The sequence below is a fragment of the Pantherophis guttatus genome, chromosome 1 (assembly GCF_059756535.1).
Source record: "Pantherophis guttatus breed Tessera chromosome 1, ASM5975653v1, whole genome shotgun sequence".
NCBI lineage: Eukaryota > Metazoa > Chordata > Lepidosauria > Squamata > Colubridae > Pantherophis > Pantherophis guttatus.
The window spans coordinates 12,281,379-12,306,078 of record NC_142063.1 but is presented as its reverse complement, the minus strand read 5'-3'; the positions used below and the strand labels follow the sequence as shown (position 1 = coordinate 12,306,078).

General features: G+C 44.7%; 1 protein-coding gene across 1 annotated transcript in view; it reads left to right on the top strand.

Annotated features, from left to right (window-relative positions):
* Positions 1–24,700, top strand: part of LOC117668572 (transducin-like enhancer protein 1) — a 79,615-nt gene that overhangs the window by 31,468 nt on the left and 23,447 nt on the right. The window contains exons 7-11 of the mRNA XM_087873176.1: positions 220–294; positions 13,425–13,617; positions 15,659–15,675; positions 21,516–21,617; positions 22,869–22,913. Coding sequence (XP_087729302.1) covers positions 220–294; positions 13,425–13,617; positions 15,659–15,675; positions 21,516–21,617; positions 22,869–22,913 — 432 coding nt within the window. The remainder of the gene's footprint in view (positions 1–219; positions 295–13,424; positions 13,618–15,658; positions 15,676–21,515; positions 21,618–22,868; positions 22,914–24,700) is intronic.

The window sequence follows — 24,700 nt, the reverse complement described above, 5'->3', positions numbered from 1 at the left end:
AAGCTGTGAGTTCTAATCCTACCTTAGGCATGAATGCCGGTCGGGTGACTTTAAGCCAGTTACTAGGAGACTGGGAGTTCTAGTCTATGAAGTGATTCTGGGCATCTTGGATGTAAAGAGGAAGATAAATCCACCACTATGATGATTTAAAACAGACCCAGAGTTTCCCAAGTTTTGTAAATGATAATCATGTTTCTCACCCCTTTTGTTTTTCGGTAGCACCAGCAACAAGTAGTCCAGGCGGTGGAGCGGGCGAAGCAGGTGACGGTGGCAGAACTGAATGTGGCAATCGGGGTACGTAGGACTCCCTTTTCTGTCTCTTGTTGAGGTGGTCTTGGTCCCCGGAGAGACTCTTGTTGTGGTTTTTGGTGAATCTGGGTCATTTGGCATCTGGTACATTTCTCTGGGTTTAAGGAGAAACTTCTCATCGCTGGGAGTTGTACAAGATTACACAACTTTGCTTCTAGGTGTTGGGAGTTCACAACCTCTGGTGGTTTTGAAGAGACAGACGGCCACTTCTCAAGGGTGGCTGAATTGGTTTTTTGGGAAGCACAAAGGTTGGACTAGATCAGTGATGGCTAATTTTTTTGCCGTCGCGTGCCAAAAGTGGGGGGAACGCAGCGTGGGGAGTGTCGCGTGCGTGCGTGCCCATACCCATAATTCAATGCACCCCGCACATGCATGTGTGACCGCCCCGCACTCCCCCCCACTTTTGGCACATGATGGCCCGGTGGGCCTGCTAGGCCTCAAAAAAAGAGGCCTCAAAAAAAGCCTTCCCAGGCTCCAGAGTCTTTCTAGGAGCCTGAGGAGGACGGAAATGGCCTTCCCCACCCCACCCCTCCGTTTCCGGCCCCCGGGGGGGGTGAGTGGGGAAGGCCATTTTTGCCCTCCCCAGGCTCCTAGAAAGGTTCTGGAGCCTGGGGAGAGCGAAAAATGGGCCTTCCCCACCCCCACCCCCCGGAGGCCCTCCAGAGGCTGGAAACAGCCTGTTTCCCGACTTCCAGAGGACCCAAAAATGAGTTGGCCAGTGCGCACATGTGCGCCAGAGCTGAACTAGGCAATGCTCGCGTACCGACCGATATGGCTCCACGTGCCACCTGTGGCACATATGCCATAGGTTCGCCATCACGGGACTAGATGATCTTTAAGGAACCTTTCAACTCCACGACTTTAGATTTTTATTTTTTATTTTTTGGCATAGTGCAGAGGTTTGGACTAGATGATCTTTAGGGTGCCTTTCAGCTTCACTATTTTAGAGTTCTGTTTTTTTTTCTGCACACTCCTCCCAAGGGCTGGACTAGATGATCTTTAGGGAACCTTCCAAATCCACAACTTTAGAATACTTTTTTCTTCTGCATAGAGTTGGACTAGACCAGGGGTGTCAAACTCGATTACATTGAGGGCCGCATCAGGGTTATGTTTGACCTTGGAGGGCCGGGGGTCGACGTGGCCATGGTGGGCATGGCCGGGGTAGGTGTTTGACACATGCTCAAGATGTACTTTTTCCCTTCTTTCTTTCCACAGTACTCCCCGACCTCCAGAAGCACTCTGCCGGCCAAAAACGGGCCTCGTGGAGGCCTCACGAGGCCTGGTTTGGCTGGCAGAGGCACCAGGCCTAGACTAGACACAACTCCACCATTTTAGGTTTTTGTTTATTTATTTTTCCCTGCAGAATGCAGAGGATTGGATGAGACGTTCTTTAAGGCTGCCATTCCAAACTCCACGACTTTAGGATTTTAATTGCTTTTTCTGTCCAACCCAGAGGGTTGGACTAGATGACCTTTGGGGGGGCTATCTCCCAACTCCACTATTCTAGGATTCCGTGCAAAAGAATTTCCAGGTTTTCAGGCACCACCGGTAGGCTGGTTGGGTGGGAATGCTGGGAATTGAAGTCCACCTGTCTTAAAGTTGCGGAGATTGAGAAACGCTGCGGTGTGTGGTTGTGCAGCCTCCTCACAAAACCCTCCTGAGATGGAGAACCCACAACTTTGTTGTGCAAGCTGTTCTACCCGCTCTGAGGAGCTTCTTTTCTTATTTTAAACAAAATCTGCTGTGCTACAATTGAGGCTTGTTGTTTCTGTGCCAAGAGAGGTGGTATTTAGCCGGTTTAGACCGGTTCACCCGTACCGGTAACGGAAATCACGGGTGGGCCCAACCAACCGCCTCAGCTCTATACCATCCTATTTAGACATGCTTTTGAGGCTGGGTTCATGTGTGGAAGGCAGGCGTGTGTGCGAACCTGGGGCGTGCACACATGAAGCGAGTGTGCGTGCATGTGGCGAACCGGTAGCAGCATAATGTGAAACCCACTGCTGTGTTCCAAGATGAGGGAATCCTGGTTGTCTTCCCTACACCATCATCTCGTGAACTTGAATGAAAGTAGTCCTCGACTTATCACGTAATTCAGCCTGGAATTGCAGTCGTAAGGTGTGTCGGTCATCAAGGAGATCACCAAAAGACTGTTGACTGATTTAACAATCTTTATTGCAGCAGCCGTTAAGCGAGTCCATTGTCCTCAATGAGCATTTTTTTTTTTTGGGCAAGAAATTGGAAGTACAGGTAGTCTTTGACTTATAACAGTTCGCTTAGTGACCATTCGAAGTTGCAACGACACTAAAAAAAAGGACTTACGACCATTTTTCACACTTACGCATTTCCGTGGTCTCACGATTTACATTCAAATGCTTGGCAACTGACTCATATTTATGATAGTTTCAGTGTCCTAGCGTCATGCAATCGATCCTCTTCTGACAAGCAAAGTCCATGGGGGAAATGTTGTGGTCCACCAGCAGCCTGCGGAGCTGGCAGCGGAGTCGGATAGTGAGGAGGCTGAGGAGGAACATGGGCCAGTCCTGGAGTCTGCAGAAGGCTCGGATGAGGGCTCTGCGTCAAAGGCAGAGATGGGGCCAGAACCATCTGGGAGTGATGCACGGACTCCAGAGCCTCCAGAGTCGGACAGCAGAGAGGCAGAGAAACAGGAGGAGCCTGTTCCTAGTGCGCGCATGAGCAGAGCTGCCAGAAGGCAAGAACAGTTAAAACAAAAGGGACAACTCAGGAGTAAGGCCTGGAGATGATTAGCCCCTCCCATAAGGCACGTGGGCCCTTTGCAGGAAAGCAACGTTGTTAATTCTGTTCCCAGTCGGCATCTCTGTTTGATTCTGGACTCTGTGTGGCTTTGCCAAGTAAGTCTTTGGCAGCGTGTCAAGGGAGATAAAGGTTGGTGATTCTCCCGAAGGACTTTTTGCAACTAATTGGGACTCAGCTGTGAGTGAACGTAATTCACAGCTGTTGCAAAAAAAAGAGGTTTTTGGGACTACTCGTGTGTTTTAATGACTCCGGAAGCCTAGATCATAACAGGAAACCAGATTCACTTAACAACCGTGTTACTAATTTAACAGTTGCAGGAATTCACCTAACAACGGTGGCAAGAAAGGTCGTAAAACGGAGCAAAACTCACGTAACCGATTTCTCACTTAGCAATGTACGTTTTGGGCTCGATGGTGGTGGTAAGTCGAGGACTACCTGTAAAGATAGTTATTGGCAGAAACGATCACAACAACGGTGCTGGGACACTGCAAAGAGCAGGAAACGCAAACTGATTGCCAAGTGCCGAAGTTGTAATCCTGTGATGACAAGAACAGCTGTTGGTACTTCAGATCCGGGTTGTAAGTAGAGGCAGGCCCTACAACAAGCCTTAAGTCCGGTTTCCTGGTTGGGAGAAAAAGAAAATTGTGATTTTCTCGGGGAATTGCAAGCCTGGGCAGCATTTGATGTATCTTATTTACTTACTACTATGCTGTCCATCTTGCTAGAAAATTTACAACCAATAAAATGAAAAATCAGCAGGGGGGAAACCGTATTCGCTTAACGACCACCACGATTCATTTTACAACTGCACCGATTCATTTAACCACCCCTGGCCAAAAGCTTGTGAAATCGAACGCCGCTCACTTAACAACCATCCTGCTTAGTAACAGAAATTTAGAATGGAATAGAATGGAGTGGAGTGGAGTGGAGTGGAGTGGAGTGGAGTGGAGTGGAGTGGAGTAGAACAGAACAGAAAACAGAACAGAACAGAACAGAACAGAACAGAACAGAACAGAATATATGGAATGGAATGGAAGAATAGAAAATATGGAACGGAACAGAACAACAGAACAGAACAGAACAACAACAGAACAGAATAGAATAGAATTAAGGAGAGGAGAGGAGAAGAGAAGAGGAGAAGAGAAGAGAAGAGAAGAGAAGAGAAGAGAAGAGAAGAGAAGAGAAGAGAAAATATGGAATGGAATAGAGTAGAACAGAACAGAGAGTGGAACAGAACAGAACAGAGAGTGGAGTGGAAGGGAATAGGATAGGACAGGACAGGACAGAATAGAATAATAATGTACACTGATCGGCATATATTAAAATGAATTTTTCTTGCCTGCAGCTCTCAGAGGGTCACCACCTCCAATATACACTAAATTCCGGCCCCCATTGCGGTCGTAAGCCGAGGACCTTCCGTCTTTCTTCGCCTCGTTTGCTTGTGCAAAACGCTTGCAGTGGCCGAGGAATGTCCCTCGGATCGGCCGCATTGGCAATTTCCGGGTGCTTTAAAATCCCCCCCTCTTTTTTTTTTCTTTTAATCTAAGAATGCCTTGTGTTTTTTGAAAGCTCTGCCTGCACGTCGTCGTAAAGGAGGGGAGAAAAGGAGAAGGTTTTTAATGCCCTTGGAAATTGCCAACGAAGCTGGCTCCGGTGCAACTGCACCGAGGCCTTTGTGGCGACTCGATTGCCTTTTTTCTTTAATATTTGATTTGAGGGCCGTAATCGAGGGCGAGAGAAGACTCGGCTGTCTAAATCGGATCCTAATGGATGCCTTGCTTCTTCCTGGCTCTCTCTCTCTCCCCTACCCCTCCACCTCCTTGCCCAGTTTGCTGCAAACCGGGCTGAGCCTTCCTCTTCCCCCCCCCACGTTGTTGGTTTTTTTTTTTTTGCAAGGTTCTTTTTGAGATCATTCATTATTTACCGAGCTGAGCCTCCTAGCAGGCTCTCGTCTCCTGCAAACTTTGATGGATTTTGCTGCGTCCTTGGGAATTGTATTTTGGTTGTTGTTGTTGTTGTTCAAATTGTCTTGGCCTTCATTCGTGTCTTTGCATCTTTTATGGGGGATGCACGGGCTGGGTTTGCGGGGGGGGGAGGCGGGAGCTCTCCCTTTGCAGGAAGGCCGCTGCAAAATTTAGGGTGAGCAAGTGTGACCCATAAGCCCCAGCCGGTGGTCTTTGGGATACGTAAAGGGAGAAAGAGACGCAGCTGTCTTAACTGCTGGCTATTAATTCAGTGGAAGATATTCTGATTGGTGGCATCCTTGGTGTTCTCTGAGCTTGGTTGTTTTCTTGCAGATGTTTCATTACCCAACTAGCAGGGGTGAAATGCTCCCGGTTCGGACAGGATCGCCTGATCCGGTAGCGATGGCGGCGGGTGGTTCGGAGAACCGTTAGCAAAAATCCCTGCGCCCTGCCCCCATGCCCAGCTGAGCCGCGCGATCATCAGAGGCTGGTTTTTTTACTTTTAAAACCATTTTTTTTCTACAACCTTTTCAGCTGAAAAAATGCTTTTAAAAGTAAAAAAAAAGCCTCTGATGATCATGCGGCTCAGCTGGGATCATCAGAGGCTTTTAAAAGCATTTTTTTTTCTGCAACCTCTTCGGCCGAAGAGGTTGTTGAAAAAAAAAATGCCTTTAAAAACATCTGGCGATCCAAGCTGAGTCGTCTGATCGTCAGAGGCTCCTGAAAGCATTTTTTTCTGCAACCTCTTCAGCCGAAGAGGCTGTAGAAAAAATGCTTTTAAAAGTTAAAAAAAAAAAAAGTTGGCCACGCCCACCCAGTCACATTACCCCCATCCACCAAGCCACGCCCACAGAACCGGTAGTAACAAATTTTAGATTTCACCCCTGCCAACTAGGTAACATCATCAGTGCTAGAAGGGAGTGTGATTTGTGGGAAGGGGGAGGAGGAAGGAAGGAAGGAAGAGAGAGAAAGAAAGAAAAAGAAGGAAGGGAAGGAAGGGAAGGAAGGAAGGAAAGAAAGAAAGAAGAAAGGAAGGAAGGAAGGAAAGAAAGAAAGAAAGAAAGAAAGAAAGAAAGAAAGAAAGAAAGAAAGAAAGAAAGAAAGACTGTTGGGTCCTTGGGGTCCTCTGAGCTTGGTTGTTTTCTTGGAGACGTTTCATGATCCAACTAGGTAACATCATCAGTGCTAGAAGGGGGTGTGATTTGTGGGAAGGGGGAAGAGGAAGGAAGGAAGGAAGGGAGAGAAAGAAAGAAAAAGAAAGAAAGAAAGAGAAAGGAAGGAAGGAAGGAAGGAATGAAGAGAAGGAAAAGAAAGAAAGAAAAAGAAAGAAAGGAAGGAAGAGAAAGGAAAGAAAGAAAGAAGAAAAAGAAAGAAAGAAAGAAAGAAAGAAAGAAAGAAAGAAAGAAAGAAAGACAGACAGACTGTGGGGTCCTTGGTGTCCTCTAAGCTTGGTAGTTTTCTTGGAGACGTTTCATGATCCAACTCGGTAACGTCATCAATGCTAGAAATCAATAGGGTTTGTGGAGAGAAGGAAGACAACGACAACTGTGAAGTCCTTGGTGCTCTCTCTATACTTGGTTGTTTCCTTGCAGGCGTTTCATGACCCAACTAGATAACATCATCAGGGCTACCGTGTTTCCCCGAAAATAAGACCGGGTCTTATATTAATTTTTGCTCCAAAAGACGCATTAGGGCTTATTTTCTGGTTAGGTCTTATTTTTTGGGGAAATACGGTACTAAATGCATCCGTCTGGCTGACAATCGTAACGGGCTTATTTTGGGGGTAGGGCTTATATTACGAGCATCCTGAAAAATCATGCTAGGGCTTATTTTCCGGTTGGGTCTTATTTTCGGGGAAATGGGGTAGTGGGGAGATTAACATTAAACTGATAATCAAGAAGCAAACAACATGCCAATCAAGGAATTGCCAAACAAGCCAGCAGTAAATATCCCAACCAAATACCACTCCTACCAGTGTTGACAGGGGCAGCCATTGGAATATAAATTGAGAAGCAAACCCCACTCTCTTACTAGCACTGATGATGTTACCTAGTTTGGTAAGGCGACCTCTGCAAGGAAAGAACCAAGCTCAGAGAGCACCAACGACCCCTCATTTCAACCCTAACCTGCAAATACAGGCAGTCCTCGACTTAAAACAGTTCCTTTAGTGACACCTCAAAGGTACAATGACACTGAAAAAAGTGACTTGTGACCATTTTTCACATTTATGTCCGTCGCGGCCTCCCCACGGTCGCCTGATTTACATTCGGATGCTTGGCAGCTGGTTCATATTTATGACGGTCGCAGCATCCCAGGGTCGCGTGGTCTCCTTTTGCGACCTCCTGACCAGCAAAGTCAAGGGGGGATCCAGATTCACTTCATGACCGCTTTTACCGATTTAACGAACTGCAGGGATCCGCTTAAGGAACACGGCAAGAGAAGTCGTAAAATGGGGCAAAACTCGCTGAGCTCATTTCTCACTTAGCAGCATCAATCCTGGACTTGGTTGTGGCCGTAAGTTGAGGACTACCTGTATTTCTCTCTGTTGGCTCAGATTTGCTTCAGGAAGGGGGCCATTCTTTTGCAAGCTTTTCTTAGCCTCAGCTGACCTATTCCGAAGACGGATGCGAGTTGGTTCTTGTGAGGAAAAAAAAGCAGCTTTTTCGTCTTTGATAACAGCAGCCTGGCAGAGATGTTTGCATCGGTCTTTGAAAAGACACCTCAAAGATCTGTCTCAACGTCTGATGTAGGCGTGAGGGGAAAAGCATGAGGAGAAAAAAAGACATTAAGGCCCACCTTAGTCCATCTTTTCGTTTCTCTCGACGACAGTTCGAGGTTTCGGGGGTGCTCGTAGGCAGGTGTTCTGACCCAGCTCCCCAAACTCAACAAATAAAGGAATGATTCCTTTATTAGGAGCGCCGGCAACCCCGGCAAAAAGTTCCTCCCTCACCGCAGGCTAACCAGTCTGTCCAACCAGGAGATAAATAGTTGTCTGCCACATTTATTCATCTCCACCCCCTGCCTTTTATCCCGAGTTAGGATGGGGCTTCGCTAGCAGCAGTGGCTCTTCCGTCCCGAGGACCAGCCCATTGATTTCCACTGCTCTCCTCTCCTCTTTCTTCTGCGCATCCACATTTCAGGCATTGGACCCAGCTGTTCCTCCTCTTCCTCCAGACCTCGGGGCTGCTGACTCTCCGAGGGCTGACGGATGAACCAGGCTCGGCCTCTGTCTCTCTGCCAGCTCCATTCCCTCTTCCCCCTCAGAGCTCTCAGGTTGCCTTGATGCTGACCCTGACTTCCATGCCTCCTCCTCTGATTTGGCTGCTGGAGGGGCCGGCAGTCGGCAGGCGATAACAGCAGGAGATGGGGAGTGTTCTGACCCAGGATGCAGGCAACATTGAAATCTTTTATTGCACTGCTAAACCACGACAGACAGGATGTCGGTAAACCTCCACCCTGCTTTCCCCCCAAAAAACAACCATCCACAGTTAACGTAACACAGTCCCACCAGCTGGGTCCAACGCTGGCCAGAACCCGAAGGTGCTTTTTCAAAAGGCAACTGGACTTTGTTTTTTTCTTGAAGACATTTCGCTTCTCATCCAAGAGGCTTCTTCAGTTCTGACTGAATGGCGGAGAATGGAAGGATTTATATCCCTTGCAGTCCTCTGGTTGTTAGCCCTCTCTCTGAGGGTCCTTGAGGCCATATGGAGATTTATTCTATACAGGTGACCCTGAGGGCACAGATAAACCTCTTAAGTGGCCTCAAGGACCCTCAGAGTCTTAATGATTAGATGACTACAAGGAATATAAATCCTTCCGTCGTCCACCATTCAGTTACTGCCTTAATCACTGCAGGGATTCGCTTAACGACTGCGCAAGGAAAGGTCATAAAATGGGGCAGAATTCACTGCACCGAGATGCTTAGCAACATAAATGTTGGGCTCAATTGTGGTTGTAAGCCGAGGACTCAAGGCGGTAATGGAGCTTGCCCGTTATTAGTCATGACAGTCGTAAAGCGGATCATCACATGACCCACCCAATTTTTCGACCTTTGTTTGCAAAGGTTGTTAAGTGAATCACCATGGTCATTAACTCAATTCATGGGGAACCCATTACTTGCTACGGGGCATTTTTGCCTAAAACTGTAAATGTGAATTGATTGCCCAGAGTCCAAAATGTGGTCACATGACCACAGAAGATGGGGGCAGCCGTTGAAGCTTCGGAACCTGGTTGTAAGTACAGATAGTCCTTGACTTACAACAGTTCATTTAGTGACCATTCCAAGTTACCAATGGCATTGAAAAAAGCGTGTCGTGACCATGTTTCATACTTACGACCCTTTTTGACACTTATGACTGTTGCAGCGTCTCCATGGTCATGTGATTTACGTAGAATAGAAGAATAACTTTATTGTCACTTTGAATGTACACGAACCGGCATGCATTAAAATGAAATGTCATTGCATACAATTCCCAAAGGGTCACCACCTCCAATATACACGACATCAACATGACAGAATAAATGAATGAATGAATGAATGAATGAATGAATGAATGAATGAATGAATGAATAATAAATGCAAAATTAGGCATATACCCAGTGGTGGGATTCAAATAATTTAACAACCGGTTCTCTGTCCTAATGACCGGCTGGGTGGGTGTGGCCATTGTGGGCGTGGCCAGGGGCTGTGACAGGCAGCACTCGGCCTCCTGCACCCCCCTGGGAGCAAAAACGGGCAGCGGGGGGCCGCTGCCCCTGGCACCCCATTTTGGGCCTAGTAGGCCTCCCTGCAGCCTCCTTGGAGCAAACATAGGCCGCGGATGGGGGGGCACGTCGCATCCCCCAGTGCCCCGTTTTGGGCCTAGTAGGCCTCCCTACACTTATCTGGGAGCCAAAACGGGGTGTGTGGGGACTCCTGGAAGGGGCGAGATGGGGAGGTGCAGGGCCAGCTCAACAATTTAACAACTCATTCGTCCGAACCGGCTGAATCCCACCACAGCATATACCCATATATATTACATGACACGAAGAAACAACACAGTCTAGTTCGTTTGAACAACTGACTCACATTTATGACGGTCGCAATGTCCCGGAGTCATGTGACCTAAAAAAGGAAAAGCCAAGGGGGAATCCAGATTCACTTAACGACTGTGTTACTAATTTAAGCAGTGTACCCATTCACTTAACAAAGGTGGCGAGGACCGTCGTTGGAACGGAGCAAACTCCCTTAACAGATTTCTCACTTAGCAAACATATATTTTGGGTTCAATTGTGGTCGTAACTTGAGGACAGCCTGTACCTTTTTGGGGGGGAGATCTGTTGTAATTTTGAAGGGTCGGTTGTATTTTGTCTTTTTTTTTTTTAACTACACCCCCTGCGGAAATCTCCGGGGACCTTGCCTTGCTCAGATAATCAGCCTTTGAAGGGGTTGCTAACAGCTGTCCATTATCTTTCTACCTGCCCATCTCTGCTTTCCATTCAGCTGCCAAGGCTCCTAGCAGCTAATATCTAATTAATAAAAATTAATGTAGCAATAACGATAAAAGGGGATGCATTAAAACCAGTCCTTGCTGTGTCTCAATGCAAATACGGTTGCATTGTTTTATAGCCATGTTTTCAACTGGTGTACTACACACACACAATTGTGCCAGGGAGTTGTTTCTCGTATGCCATGAGATTCCCCCCCCCTTTTTTTTGTATTGTGTACATTCTGCACAATTCGTATATATTCAGTTTGCTACAGATGCAGATAGTCCTCGTTTAACAACCAGAATTGGGATTCGGCGATTCAGTTATTAAGAGAAGCGGTTACTATGAGAAACTGGATCTTATGTTCCTCAGGGGTTTTTTTCCCCTTTATCGACCTGCAAAGGTCATAAAGACAAGGATTTATTTATTTTTTTAATAAATTTTTATTAGAATATAAATATTAAAAAAAACATAACAACATACACACAACAAACATTTATACAACATATAAACAAAAGAAATTATGTTTCCTTCTTAAGCATTGTTTCAAAGTGACACTTTGCTTGTTATATATTTCTTCACCTCTCCTTAGTGTAATAACATTTTCTATATCGGTAATATTTCCCCTCTAGGTTTTTTGTTTATTTCTAATTTTTAACCAATTATACCATTTATTCCATATTTTATAGTAATCTGATTCTTCTCTTTCTTGTATTTCTTTGGTTAACCTATCCATTTCAGCGCATTCTAAAAATTTTTCTATTAAATCTGTTTCATTTCGCGTTTTTTCTTGCTTCCAATTTTTTGCGTATATTATTCTTGCCGCTGTTAGTATGTGAATTGTAAGATATTTAATATCTTTAGAGTATGATTTATTAAAGATTCCTAGTAAAAACGTTTCTGGTTCTTTATCTGTGTTTCTGTTATTTGTTCCAACCATTTTTTGATGTTAGACCAAACACAAGGATTTATTATAGGTAGCCCCCTCCCCACTTACAATAGTTCATTTAGCGACTGTTCAAAGTTAAAACGGCACTGAAAAAAGGGACTTACGACCGTTTTCCACAGTTACAACCTTTGCAAGTATCCCCATGATCAGGTGATCAAAATTCAGATGTTGGCGACTGGTTCATACTTACGACCGTTGCTCTGCCTTAAGATCATGTGATTCCCCTTTTGCGACTTTCAATATCAAGGGGATGCCGGATTCACTTAACAACCCAGGTTACTGACTTAACAACTGCAGTGACTCACTTAACAACCGTGGCAAGAGAGATCGTAAAATGGGGCAAAACTAACTTAACAAATGTCTCTCTTAACAACAGAAACATTGGGCTCAGTTGTGGCCATAAGTCGAGGATTACCTGTTGATTTCATCCCTGCTATAGCTGTGATCGGTCACCAAAAGAGGCAGTTGCTAAACGAGGACTAAACAATATGTTTTTTTCAATGTGTAAAAAACCCATTTCTTCAACATTTAAAAATATATATGATTAATAATGTATATATGTATATATGATTAATAATGTTTTTATGTGTCACAGAACTACAGGTAGTCCTTGACTTACAACCTTTTGCTTAGCAAGCGTATGAACATATTACAGAAGTTACAGAAAAATGTAACTTACAACCAGTCCTCACACTTACAACCGTCATAGCATCCCCATGGGTCGCATGATCAAAATTCTGATGCTTGGCAACTGGTTCATATTTATGACGGTTGCAGTGTCCCGGGGTCATGTGATCCCCATTTACGACCTTCTGAAAAGCAAAGTCAAATGGGGAAGCCAGATTCACTTAACAACCGTGTCACTAACTGAACAACTGCAGTGATTCACTTAACCGTGAAAAAAGTCATAGTCAGGTTTGACTCACTTAATAACCGTCTTGCTTAGTAATGGATATTCTGATCCTAATTGTGGTCATAGGATGCTCGGCAGCTCTGAATGGCTTACAAAAATGTCCAATAGTGAAGACATTATTAAAAATAAAAATGATAAGAAGCCAGCGCTAAAGACTCAAATATTAGAGAGATAAGAGTGCCAGTTAGGTGTAATGGTTCAGGTGCTGGTTTAGAAACCAGGAAACGGTGTTGGGTGACTCTGGGCCAATCACCAGGAGATAAATTCTAGTCCAAATTAAGCACTAAAAACAGTTGGGTGACTCTTGGCCAATTACCAGGAGACGGTGAATTCTAGTCCTGTCTTAAGCACAAAAACTAGTTGGGTGACTCTAGGCCAATCACCAGGAGAAGGTGAATTCTAGTCCTGTCAAACTCAAAAGCCAGTTGGGTAACTCTGGGCCAATTACCAGGAGAAGGTGAATTCTAGTCCTGTCAAACTCAAAAGCCAGTTGGGTAACTCTGGGCCAATTACCAGGAGAAGGTGAATTCTAGTCCTGTGAAACTCAAAAGCCAGTTGGGTAACTCTGGGCCAATTACCAGGAGAAGGTGAATTCTAGTCCTGTCAAACTCAAAAGCCAGTTGGGTAACTCTGGGCCAATTACTAGGAGATGGTGAATTCTAGTCCTATCTTAAGCACAGAAGCCAGTTGGGTGACTCTGGGCGAATCACTAGGAGATGGTGAATTCTAGTCCTACCTTAAACACAAATAACAGTTGAGTGACTCTGGGCCAATCCCTGGGAGACGGTGAGTTATAGTCCCTCACTCTCAGCCCAACCACCTCACAGGGTGATAGTTGTTGGGAAATTAGGAGGAAGAAGGATTATTAGATATGTTAGCTGCCTTGAGTTACTTGCAAATTATTAAAGGCAGGATTTAAGAAATCAAATGAGGCAAACTTCAAAACGTTAAAAGTGCAAAGATAGAAACAGCAGCGCTTTTCTAAACAATTAGAAGAGTTGGTCGACCTCTAAGGCTCTTCAATTCCTTTCTGTCTCCTCAGCACCAGCTTCAAGCTCAACACCTTTCCCATCACGCGCCCCCCATCCCGTTGACCCCTCACCCTTCCGGCGTCCAGTCTGCCAGCCTGGCCAGCCTCGGTAGTGCTTCGGGGCTGCTGGCACTGTCGGGAGCATTGGGGGCGCAGGCCCATCTGGTTGCCAAGGATGACCGAGGGCTTCTCGATGCCGACCGAGGTAGGTTTCTCCAGATAATCTTGGTTCTTTGTTCTTTGAGAGTGAGTTATGAAAGATTTTGCCTAAATTTGGGGAAGGCAGGGACTATCGGGACAACCCTGGCAACTTTAAGGTGTGCAGACTTCAATTCCCAGAATTCTCCAGTGAACATTTGCGGACTTCAACTCCCAGAATTCCCTAGCCACTATTTATGGACTTCAGCTCACAGAATTCCTCAATGAGCATTTGTGGACTTCAACTCCCAGAATTCCTCAATGAGCATTTGTGGACTTCAACTCCCAGAATTCCTCAATGAGCATTTGTGGACAACTCCCAGAATTCCTCAATGAGCATTTGTGGACTTCAACTCCCAGAATTCCCTAGCCACCGTTTGTGGACTTCACTTCCCAGAATTCCCTAGCCAGCATTTGTAGACTTCAACTCCCAGAATTCCCCAGCCACCATTTGTGAACTTGTACTCCCAGAATTCCCCAGCCAACATTCATAAATTTCAAGTCCCAGAATTCTTAAATTCTTAAAAATGTCTTAAAAGTTGCCCTGTTTGAGAAACATTGCTGTAACTCGTGTGCTTTCATTGTGGTTCCCCTAGATATGAAGAAACATTGAATGTCTACTTTAAAACAATTCTCCCAACAGGTGACTAACTCCATTGTCTGATATTGGGGGACAAAATCATGCTGGTTTGGGAATTCTGGAGATTGAAGTCCGCATACCTTAAAGTTGCCAGGTTTGAGAAATGCAGTACTGGTGTTTTGAGTCACTTTGAAAGAATCAAAGATTCTTTCACTTTGAAAGAATCTTTCAAAGTCTGTTTGCTCGTGTGCATTAAGATTGCTATTCCCCATGAAATGAGCTTTATAAAGTGGGAATTTTGAGGGTCCCAACCCAAATTTAGAAATGGGATAATAGGGGGGAAAATGTCAACTGTTCCTAAAAGTAAAAGAAGTGTAAATGTGGAGCAGTTGGTCAGATAGCAGTTTGAGTTCGATGTTACTAGCTCATTTATTTATTTCATTCATTGTATTTAGCTCAGAAGTGTCCAACTTTAAGACTTGTGGACTTCAGCTCCCAGAATTCCTAGCCAGCATGGGGAATTCTCCCAGCACGGCTGGTTGGGGAATTCTGGGAATTGAAGTCCCCAAGTCTTAAAGTTGCCAATGTTAGACACCTCTGATTTAGTTCATACTTGGTAATTTATTAATGGATGATTTGCAACATAGCCACGGGGTAGTCCTCGATTTACGACCATTCATTTAGAGACCTTTTGAAATTAAAACGGCACTGAAAAAGTGGCATATGACCAGTCCGTATACATATGACTGTTGTAGCATCCTGGGGTCACGTGATTGCCATTCGTGACCTTCCCGGCCTACTTCCGGCAAGGAAAGACAATAGGAAAATTGACAGGGAAGGTTGCAAATCAATATAGTGTGATGTCTCACTTAGCGACTGCAGTGATTCCCGTAACCAGATTAACAGCAAAGAAAAAGAGATAATAACTTTGCTTAACACCAGAAAAAGCTCCTAAAAACAGATACAGCTCCACAATGCTTCGCTTCGCGGCTGCCCCGTATAGCGACAAATTTTCCCAGTTGTAAATCGAGGACTACCCATATTTCTTAGATTATCAGCTGCAAAAGTTTACCTGCATCACCCGGTCAAGGGGAAGATAATTCGGAGTCCTTTTCATCGCTAATCACCCGGTCCCACTTACCGCTGGCCTGAAGCGAATGCCAGCCTTCCAATATGGATCGTTTTAGGGGTGCAGCTTTGACAAGGAATAAGGAAAAAAAATGCATCAATTTTTCGGGGTGTGTGTGTCCTCCTTCCCAAATGCCCTTGAACCGCCACCACCCCGCTTCCTCCAATTAAAGAGGCGGAGAGGTGCAACCTCGTGATAATTTAATTTTCACATTTTGTACTGTCGTGGGAGGGTGTTTTTATGTACAGTTGCAGGCGGGATGAGTGGCATTCTTCGTGTTTTGATACTAAAACCCTTCTCTTCTTGCCTTGTTGCCGTTCCGTGTTGCCATGGCGACAGAGAGAGACCCCGGACCCGTAAGTCTCTTTGCTTCCCCCCACCCACCCTTTCTCTTTACCCCGCCCTTCCCAATTGTTTCTCCTTCCTCCTAGCCCCCAGCGGGAAAGAGAGGCTCTGAACCAAAGAGAATAGGAAAAGGATGTTTATCTCCAGTGGAGTTTTTATTTATACACACACACACACATACACACAGACGGCTCTGATGAAGATGTAAGTAGGGTGATGTTTGCACGAGACAATCAAAGAATAAGGACTAAGAAGCATGCACAAAAATCTGACAATTTGAAATTTGCTTGGGTTTTTTTTGGCCCTGAATGCAAATAATTGGGAGACAATCAAGGAATTAAGGACCAAGAAGCCTGCACAAAAATCTGACACTTTGAAATTTGCTTGGGGTTTTTTTGGCCTTGAATGCAAATAATTGGAGACAATCAAGGAATTAAGGACCAAGAAGCATGCACAAAAATCTGACAATTTGAAATTTGCTTGGGGTTTTTTTGGCCCTGAATGCAAATAATTAGAGACAATCAAGGAATAAGGACCAAGAAGCATGCACAAAAATCTGACAACTGGAAATTTGCTTGGGGCTTTTTAGCCCTGGATGCAAATAATTGGGAGACAATCAAGGAATAAGAACCAAGACGCTTGCGCAAAAATCTGACAATTTGAAATTTGCTTGCGGTTTTTTTTTGGCCTTTAATGCAAATAATTGGGAGACAATCAAGGAATAAGAACCAAGACGCTTGCGCAAAAATCTGACAATTTGAAATTTGCTTGGGGTTTTTTGGCCCTCAGTGTCAATCATTGGGGCTGTTTCTGGACTCGATTCTGCAGGCTGAAACCCCCAACCAGAATTCTCGATTTGGAGGCTCCCTCCGAAAACGTGTGCACTCGGGGTGACGTGTTCATCGATCCCATGCAGAATTTTTCCTTGCCAAGCAAAGCGAGAAGGCAAAATCAGAAAAAGGAGAAATGATGAGCAATGCTTTGGCCTCCTTTCTGGTCCTTTACAGTGTCCCATCCTTGTGATCCACGTTTTATGACGGTTTTGCCCGAAAATTGGTATTTCTGTTCTTTTTTTTTTTTTTTTTTTGGCAAAACCATGCCCATAGAAAACCACTGGTTCACCTAACGACTGCATTGCTTGCTTAATGACCCCTGCAAAAAAAAAAAAAACAGATCATAAAATTGGCTCAGTAGTGCAATCTGCCCATTTTACGATCCTTGCTGCTTGGGTCCATTATTTATTTATTTATTTATTTATTGGTTCGATTTATATGCCGCCCTTCTCCGGAGACTCAGGGCGGCTTACAATGCGTTAAGCAATAGGCTTCATACTTTTGTATATACCTGCTTAGTAGGGCTTTCGGGGGCCCCTAAGCGGTGTTTTTTTGTTTTGTTTTTTTTATACAAAGTCATCTTATTGCTCCCACAATCCGGGTCCTCATTTTACCTACCTCGGAAGGATGGAAGGTTGAGTCAACCTTGAGCCTGGTGAGATTTGAACTCGCAGTAATTGCAGGCAGCTGGTGTTACTTAACAGCGCTTTAGTCTGCTGCGCCACCAAGGCTCATTATGGTCGTAACTCAAAGACTTACCAGCAACAGAGTCAGGCATGGAAATAGCCTCCTGCTCACTAAACGTTTTGCACGTTTTTCCCCACCCTAATTTGTTTGCTGTTTTCCTCTCCCTGCATGGCAAGTAAATCCAGGAGGAACCTTCCGCTTGGCTTTACTGCTATAGAGGGCAGGGGGTCTTGGGGGTGGGTGGGGGGTCCGAACCCCTTCTATTGTAGGTGCTCCATTCTGCACTTCATTTTATTGGAGGCGCTGACCTCGTCTCTCCACTGAACTCGTCTCTGCAGCCTTTCCACACACACGCACAAAAATCCATTTCATGAATGAAATATTGAAAGGGTGACAGTCTTGTTTGTTTTACAAGTTCATTGATGGAACTGTGAAATGATGGGGCCTTTTGTTTTTGAAAAGGGATTTAAGGCTGTGGCTTGGAAAAAGCTCTGCATCTTGTAAGCCGTCCTGACTCGCTTAATAAGGGAGATGGGCAGCATATAAATACAACACAACACAACACAACACAACACAACACAATACAATACAGTAAATAAATAAATTATTTTTCTCCCTTCCCTTTCTCCTTCTCTTTTCTTTCCTTTTCCCTTTCTCTTCCCTGCCCTTCTCTTCCTCTCCCCCTTTCCTTTCCTTTCTTTCCTTCCCTTCCCTTCCCTTCTTCCTTTCCTTCCCTCCCCTTCTTCCTTCCCTTCCCTTCCTTTCCCTTTCCTTCCTTTCCTTCCCTTTCCTTCCCCATTTACTTCCCTTTTCTTCCTTTCCCTTTCCTTTCCTTCCTTTCCTTCCCTTTCCTTCCCATCCCTCTCCATTTACTTCCCTTTTCTTCCTTTCCCTCTTTCCTTCCCTCTCTTCCTTTCTTTCCTTTCCCTTCCTCTTCCCTTCTTCTTCCCTGCCCATCCATTCGCCTCCTCCTCCCCCCCTCCCCTTCCCTATTCCTTCCCCTTCTCCCTTCCTTTCTTCATCAATTCCTTTCCATTCTCCTCCACTTTCTTTGACTCTTTTAAGTTTGCTTTTGATTCTTCCTCCCTCCCTCCCCTTCCCATCCTCCCTTCCTCTCCATTTTCCTCTTCTTTCTCCTTTCCTTCACATTCTTTTGCTTTCTCTGCTTTGTTACAGCTTCAGCACCCCAAGTTGTGCAGAGATGTGCTAGGCTAGGCATGTGCAATTCGTGCTAGTCATCTTCTGGGTCTCCCAGAGGCTATTCTTAAGTCAAAAGTGACTTGCGTGGGAGACACTTTAAACTTTAAACAGACCTTTCAAAGGTTTACAGATTCTGTTTTTAAAAAATGCACAATCTGATCCACACTCCAGCCCTTTGCACTCCTAAGACCAAGTGTTCCCAAGCATATAAATCTAGAATTGTACTTTTACCCCGGTTGCTCAGTAGAGCAATTCACTCCGCACGGTTCAAGTGTAGATTGGAAAAATAAGGGACGAGCTTGTTGATCCACAATTATGTTTGTTTGTTTTTGTTTTATTAGATTTATATACCGCCCTACTCCCAAAGGACTCAGGGCGGTGAACAGGCACTAAATAAGATACATAAATACAAAAGTTAAAAAACATAATTAAAACCAAATTAAATAATTTAGCCCGAGACAATTAAAAATCCCAATAATTTAAAACAGATTAAAATTTCGATTTAAAAGAATTTTAAAACAGGGGGGGCTAATTAATACATGTATGTAATTAATACATACATGTATTAATTAGCTTAATACATGTATGTATGTCCTGGGAACTCACCCATAATGAAATCATTCTGTCCTGGGAACTCACCCATAATGAAATCATTCTGTCCTGGGAACTCACCCATAATGAAATCATTCTTCTGGTACGGCGTTCCTCAACCTCAGCAACTTTTAAGACTTCCAACTCTCAGAATTCCCCAGCCAGCATTGCTAGTCATTATATTGAGACACCTCCTACTTCCCTGTCTCAGAATTGTAAAACTGAAGGGAACAGTAAAGATCATCAAGTCCATCCCGCTTCCGCCTGAAGGGCAGGGGTCTCCAACCTTGGCGACTTTTAAGACATGTGGACTTCAACTCCCAGAATTCCTCAGCCAGCTGTTCTTCCCAGGAATTCTGGGAGTTGAAGTCCACCAGTCTAAAAGTCACCAAGGTTGGATACCCCTGTTGAAGGAGACAGTAAAGATCATTGAGTACTCCGCCATGCTGGCTGGGGAATTCTGGGAGTTGAAGTCCACACATCTTAAAAGTTGCCAAGGTTGAGAAACACTGCTAGCTTAGTACAGGTAGTCCTCAACTTAACGACCACAATTGAGCCCAAAATTTATGTGGCTAAGTGAGACATTTGTGAAGTGAGTTTTGCCCCATTTTACGACTTTTCTTGCCACAGTCGTTAAGTGAATCACTGCAGTTGTTAAATTAGTAACAGTGAATCTGGTTTCCCCATTGACTTTGCTTGTCGGAAGGTCCCAAAAGGGGATCACATGACCCCGGGACACTGCAACCGTCGTAAATGTGAGTCAGTTGTCAAGCATCCAAATGCAAATCATGTGACCATGGGGATGCTGCAGCGGTCTTAAGTGTGAAAAACATCAGTCACTTTTTTCAGTGCCGTTGTAACTTCGGAAGATCATTAAGGCAACTGTTGTAAGCCGAGGACTACCTGTACTGAACTTATTTGCAAAGTTCTCAGATTCTTTCTCAGATCTTGTCTCCACCAGCCTCGCTTTGCTTTGTTTTAGGGACTTAATAAATTCCTTTCTCCTTCTGTCGCACTGTGAAGCAGTCCCCAAAGGCTGTTCTGCCCCAGCTACGGACCCCAAAGAAACGCAGCACACACAAACTCTATACAAAGCTTATTTTACTCAAAATAACTTAGTCTTTATCATTCAAAGGCTGTTAATGAACTGTCTTAACAGCCTACCAGAATTCTAAGATAAGGTAATCACAGTCTTGCTAGAGTTGGCAGAAAGCCCAGAAGCAGTTTTGCAGACACGAAGGAGAGTGAACTAAAGTTGTTCCCTACAAATTGCTTCAGTCGGCGTTCCTCCTTAAATAGGCTAAGTGAGTGGCCAATTAGCCCCAAGCCTTACTCCTGCCTTTTGGCAGTTCTGCGTGCCCATGCATCAGGAAGAGGCTCCTCCTCTTCGTCCTCTTCACTTAAAGGAGCTTCTGGAGGTTCTGAAGGCCCTGGCTGAATCCCTGCCTCTGGTACCACATCTTCTCCAGCCTCCTCAGTGTCCGACTCGAGCGCCAGCTGCACAGGCTGCTGAAGCAGCACCACACCAGCCTCCTCGCTGTCGGAATCAGCTACAATTTTTCACAGGCCATCTACGGGTCACAACAAAGGTGCTTTTTTCAAGAGGCAACTGGACTTTTTGGCTTTTCTTTGAAGTCATTTCACTTCTCATCCTAGAAGCTTCTTCAGCTCTGACTGGATGGCGGAGAACGGAAGGATTTATACTCCTTGCAGACGGCTGGTCATTTGCATCCTTTTAGAGAGGCATTGAGGCGTTTGTGTCCTCAGAGTCACCTGAGTGGTGCAAATGGGTGTGGAGCCTCCTTGGAACTGCTGAAAGGACTGTGTTGTAGACTGGAGATACCGTATTTTTTGGAGTATAAGACGCACCTTTTCCCCCGCCCTAAAAGTGGGTGAAAATTTAGGTGCAACTTATAGACTGAATACGGGTGTTTTTGGCCTCCCGAAGCCTCCGCGCATCGCATTTTCTCTCTTCCCGGCCCCCAGAAGCATTCTGCAGGCCAAAAATGGGTACATTTTTAGTGAAAACAGGTGTGTTTTGGGCGAAAACGGGACGTGTAGGGCACTACAGAGTGATTTTGGGGGTCTGGGACGGCGAAAATCCGACGCACGGAGACCGAAAACTTTTTTTCTTGTTTTCCTCCTGTAAATGTAGGTGCGTCTTATAGTCCGAAAAATACGGTAGATGATGTCGTATCCCTCCCCCTCTGTTGAGGGAGGACTGTTCAATTTTGACATAGGTGGCCTCTTTGACCCCCTCTTTCAAACCAACCTCCAAGTGGCCTCAACGACACTCTAAAAGGATGCAAATGACCAGCTGTCTGCAAGGAATATAAAATCCTTCCATTCCCCCGCCATCCAGTCAGAGCCAAAGAAGCTTCTTGGATGAGAAGAGAAACGTCTTCAAGGGAAAAAAAGAAGAAAGTCCAGTTGCCTCTTGGGAAAAAAAGCACCTTTTTTGGGACGACGATGACCTGGATGGCTGAGAATCTCCCTAGACAGTTTTCGAGTTTATGTCCCTTCGTCTTTCTCTTCTGCAGAGCTCTTTAATGCTGTCGAACGGAGAAAGGATGCGAGCCATTTCGGATTACTTGAACAGCAGCAAAAAAAGGAAGACGGAAAAAGAATACGGCACGGATTACGTGAGTGGCTGCCCTTTTTTTTGCAGCAAGCCGGCTTTGGAAAGGAGGGTTGGGTGGAGCTGAGCTTCTTCTCTGCCATCCAGATATTTTGCAAGTGGGTGACGGAGTCAGATTGTGTCCTCAGTTGCCTAATGTTGCTGCGAAAACCTGAATTATTTTTCCTCCCTTCTAAAACTTGCAGCCCAGATGAAGATACAGGTAGACCTCGATTTACGACCGCAACTGAGACCAAGATTTCTGCTGCTAAGCGAGACAGTTGTTAAATGGGTTTTGCCCCATCTTACAACCTTTCCTGCCACAGTTGCTAAGTGAATCACCGCGGTTGTTGTTAGGAACACGGTTGTTAAGTGAATCTTGCTTCCTCATTGAGTTGGCTTGTCAGAAGGTTACAAAAGGAGACACTGCAACCGTCTTAAGTATGAGTCAGTTGCTAAGCGTCTCAATTTTGATCACATGACCACGGAGATGCTGCAGTGGTCATAAGTGTGAAAACTGGTCGTAAGTCACTTTTTTCAGTGACTTTTTCAGACGGTCACTAAATGAGCTGTTGTAAGTCAAGGGCAACCTGTAGCATATTGGACAGGTAGTTCTTGCCTTAAAACCACTCGTTTAATGACCGAAGTTACAATGGCACTAGATAAAAAGTGACTTACGACCAGTTCTCATACTTATGACTGTTGCAGGATGCCCATGGTTACACGGTTCAAAATTTTGGCAGCCAGCCACTAGCATATATTATATATATTTACAAAATGCATTTGATATGGTTGCAGTTCATACGATCGCCATTTTCAACCTTCCCAGACATCTTCCAACCAGCAGAGACAGTGTAGGGGGACCGGATTCGCTTAACGACCATATGATTCATTTAACAACTGTGGTGATTCTCTCAACGACCACGTGATTCCCTTAACTGCAGGGATTTGCTCAACGACCGTGTGATTCACTTCAGAACTGATGTGTTTCAAGGAACAACCCTGGCAAAAAAAGGTCATAAGATCATGCGTGACTCACTTAACAGCCACATTGCCTGGCAAGGAAGTTCCGGTCTCAATTGTGCTTATAAAGTCAAGGACAAAAACTTCACTGTTCTTCTGCGGGTTGCTCCTTTAAACTGGAGCTCCTGAGCAACATGTCCACTCATCAGTTTTCATTGCCCTCCTCTTAGCATGCCCCCCCGGCTTTCCCCTCCTCCCCCCTGAAATAAATCTCTTTTTCTGTTTTTCTGCCCTCCCTTTTCATTTCTTTCAGGGCAGCGATGGGGAGAAAAGTGAAGACAACTTGGTGGTGGATGAGGTTTGTGTTACTTTTATATATGTGTGTGTGTGTGTATAAAAGGGGACACGGTGGCTCAGTGGCTAAAACACTGAGCTTGTCGATCAGAAAGGTTGGCAATTTGGTGGTTCGAATCTCTAGCACCGCCTTGTCCCATCTTCTGCCAACCTAGCAGTTCGAAAGCAGGTAAAAAATGCAAGTAGAAAAATAGGGACCACCTTTGGTGGGAAGGTAACAGCGTTCCGTGCGCCTTTGGCGTTGAGTCATGCCGGCCACATGACCACGTCTTTGGACAGCACTGGCTCTTCGGCTTTGAAACAGAAATGAGCACTGCCCCCTAGAGTCAGGAACGACTAGCATGTATGTGCGAGGGAAACCTTTACCTCTACCTTTTATATATCTATATCTATATAACTATAACTGTATCTCTATCTCTCTATCTATATCTGTCCGTCTATCTATCTATCTATCTATCTATCTATCTATCTATCTATCTCTGTCCGTCTATCTATCTATCCTATCTATCTGTCTATCTATCTATCTCCATCCATCTATCTAACTATCTATCTCCATCCATCTATCTATCTATCTATCTATCGCTATCTATCTATCTATCTATCTATCTATCTATCTATCTATCTATCTATCTCCATCCATCTATCTATCTATCTATCTATCTATCTATCTATCTATCTTTGTCCGTCTATCTGTCTGTCTATCTGTCTATCTATCTATCTATCTCTGTCCGTCTATCTGTCTATCTATCTGTCTGTCTGTCTATCTATCTATCTATCTATCTATCTATCTATCTATCTATCTATCTTGTCCGTCTATCTATCTATCTATCTATCTATCTATCTATCTATCTATCTATCTATCTATGTCCGTCTATCTGTCTATCTATCTATCTGTCTATCTATCTATCTATCTATCTCTGTCCGTCTATCTATCTATCTATCTATATGGGGGGGGGAGTTTTAAAAATGCTTTGAAGAGCAATAAAGCTGGTGGGGGGAATCTTTTAGCAAATGTAGGGGGAATAGACCAGTGAATTTAGGGGGAGCTGGAAGGGTGGGGCATATATTGAAGCAACATTGAACGGGTTAAAGCAGCTTTTCTCAAAAGTTGGCTACTTTAAGATATTGTAGACTTCAACTCCCAGAATTCCCCAGCCAGCATGGCAAGAGTACTTAATGATCTTTACTGTCTTCCAACAGGGGTCTCCGACCAATGCGACTTTTAGACTTGTGGACTTCAACTCCCAGAATTCCCGGGAAGAACAGCTGGCTGAGGAATTCTGGGAGTTGAAGTCCACAGGTCTTAAAGTCACCGTGGTTGGAGACTCCTGCCCTTCAGGCAGAAGCGCAGTGGACTTGATGATCTTTATTGTTCCCTTCAGTTTTACAATTCCGAGAAAGGGAGGTCGCAAGTGTCTTGAAAAAATGACTAGCAGTGGTGGCTGGGGAATTCTGGGAGTTGAAGTCCAAAGATCTTAAGGTAGCCAAGTTTGAAAAAATATTAGCTTAAAGGATCTATTGCAGTGTTTCTCGACCTTGGAAGCTTGAAGATGGGTGGACTTCAACTCCCAGAATCCCCCGCTGCTGGCTGGGGGATTCTGGGAGTTGAAGTCCACCCATCTTCAAGCTTCCAAGGTCGAGAAACACTGATCTATTGCCACCTGAAATTTATTTATTTATTTATTTATTTATTTATTTATTTATTTATTTATTTATTTATTTATTTATTAAATTTATATGCCGCCTCTCTCCGGAGACTCAGGGCGGCTCACAATACATTTATTGTGCATT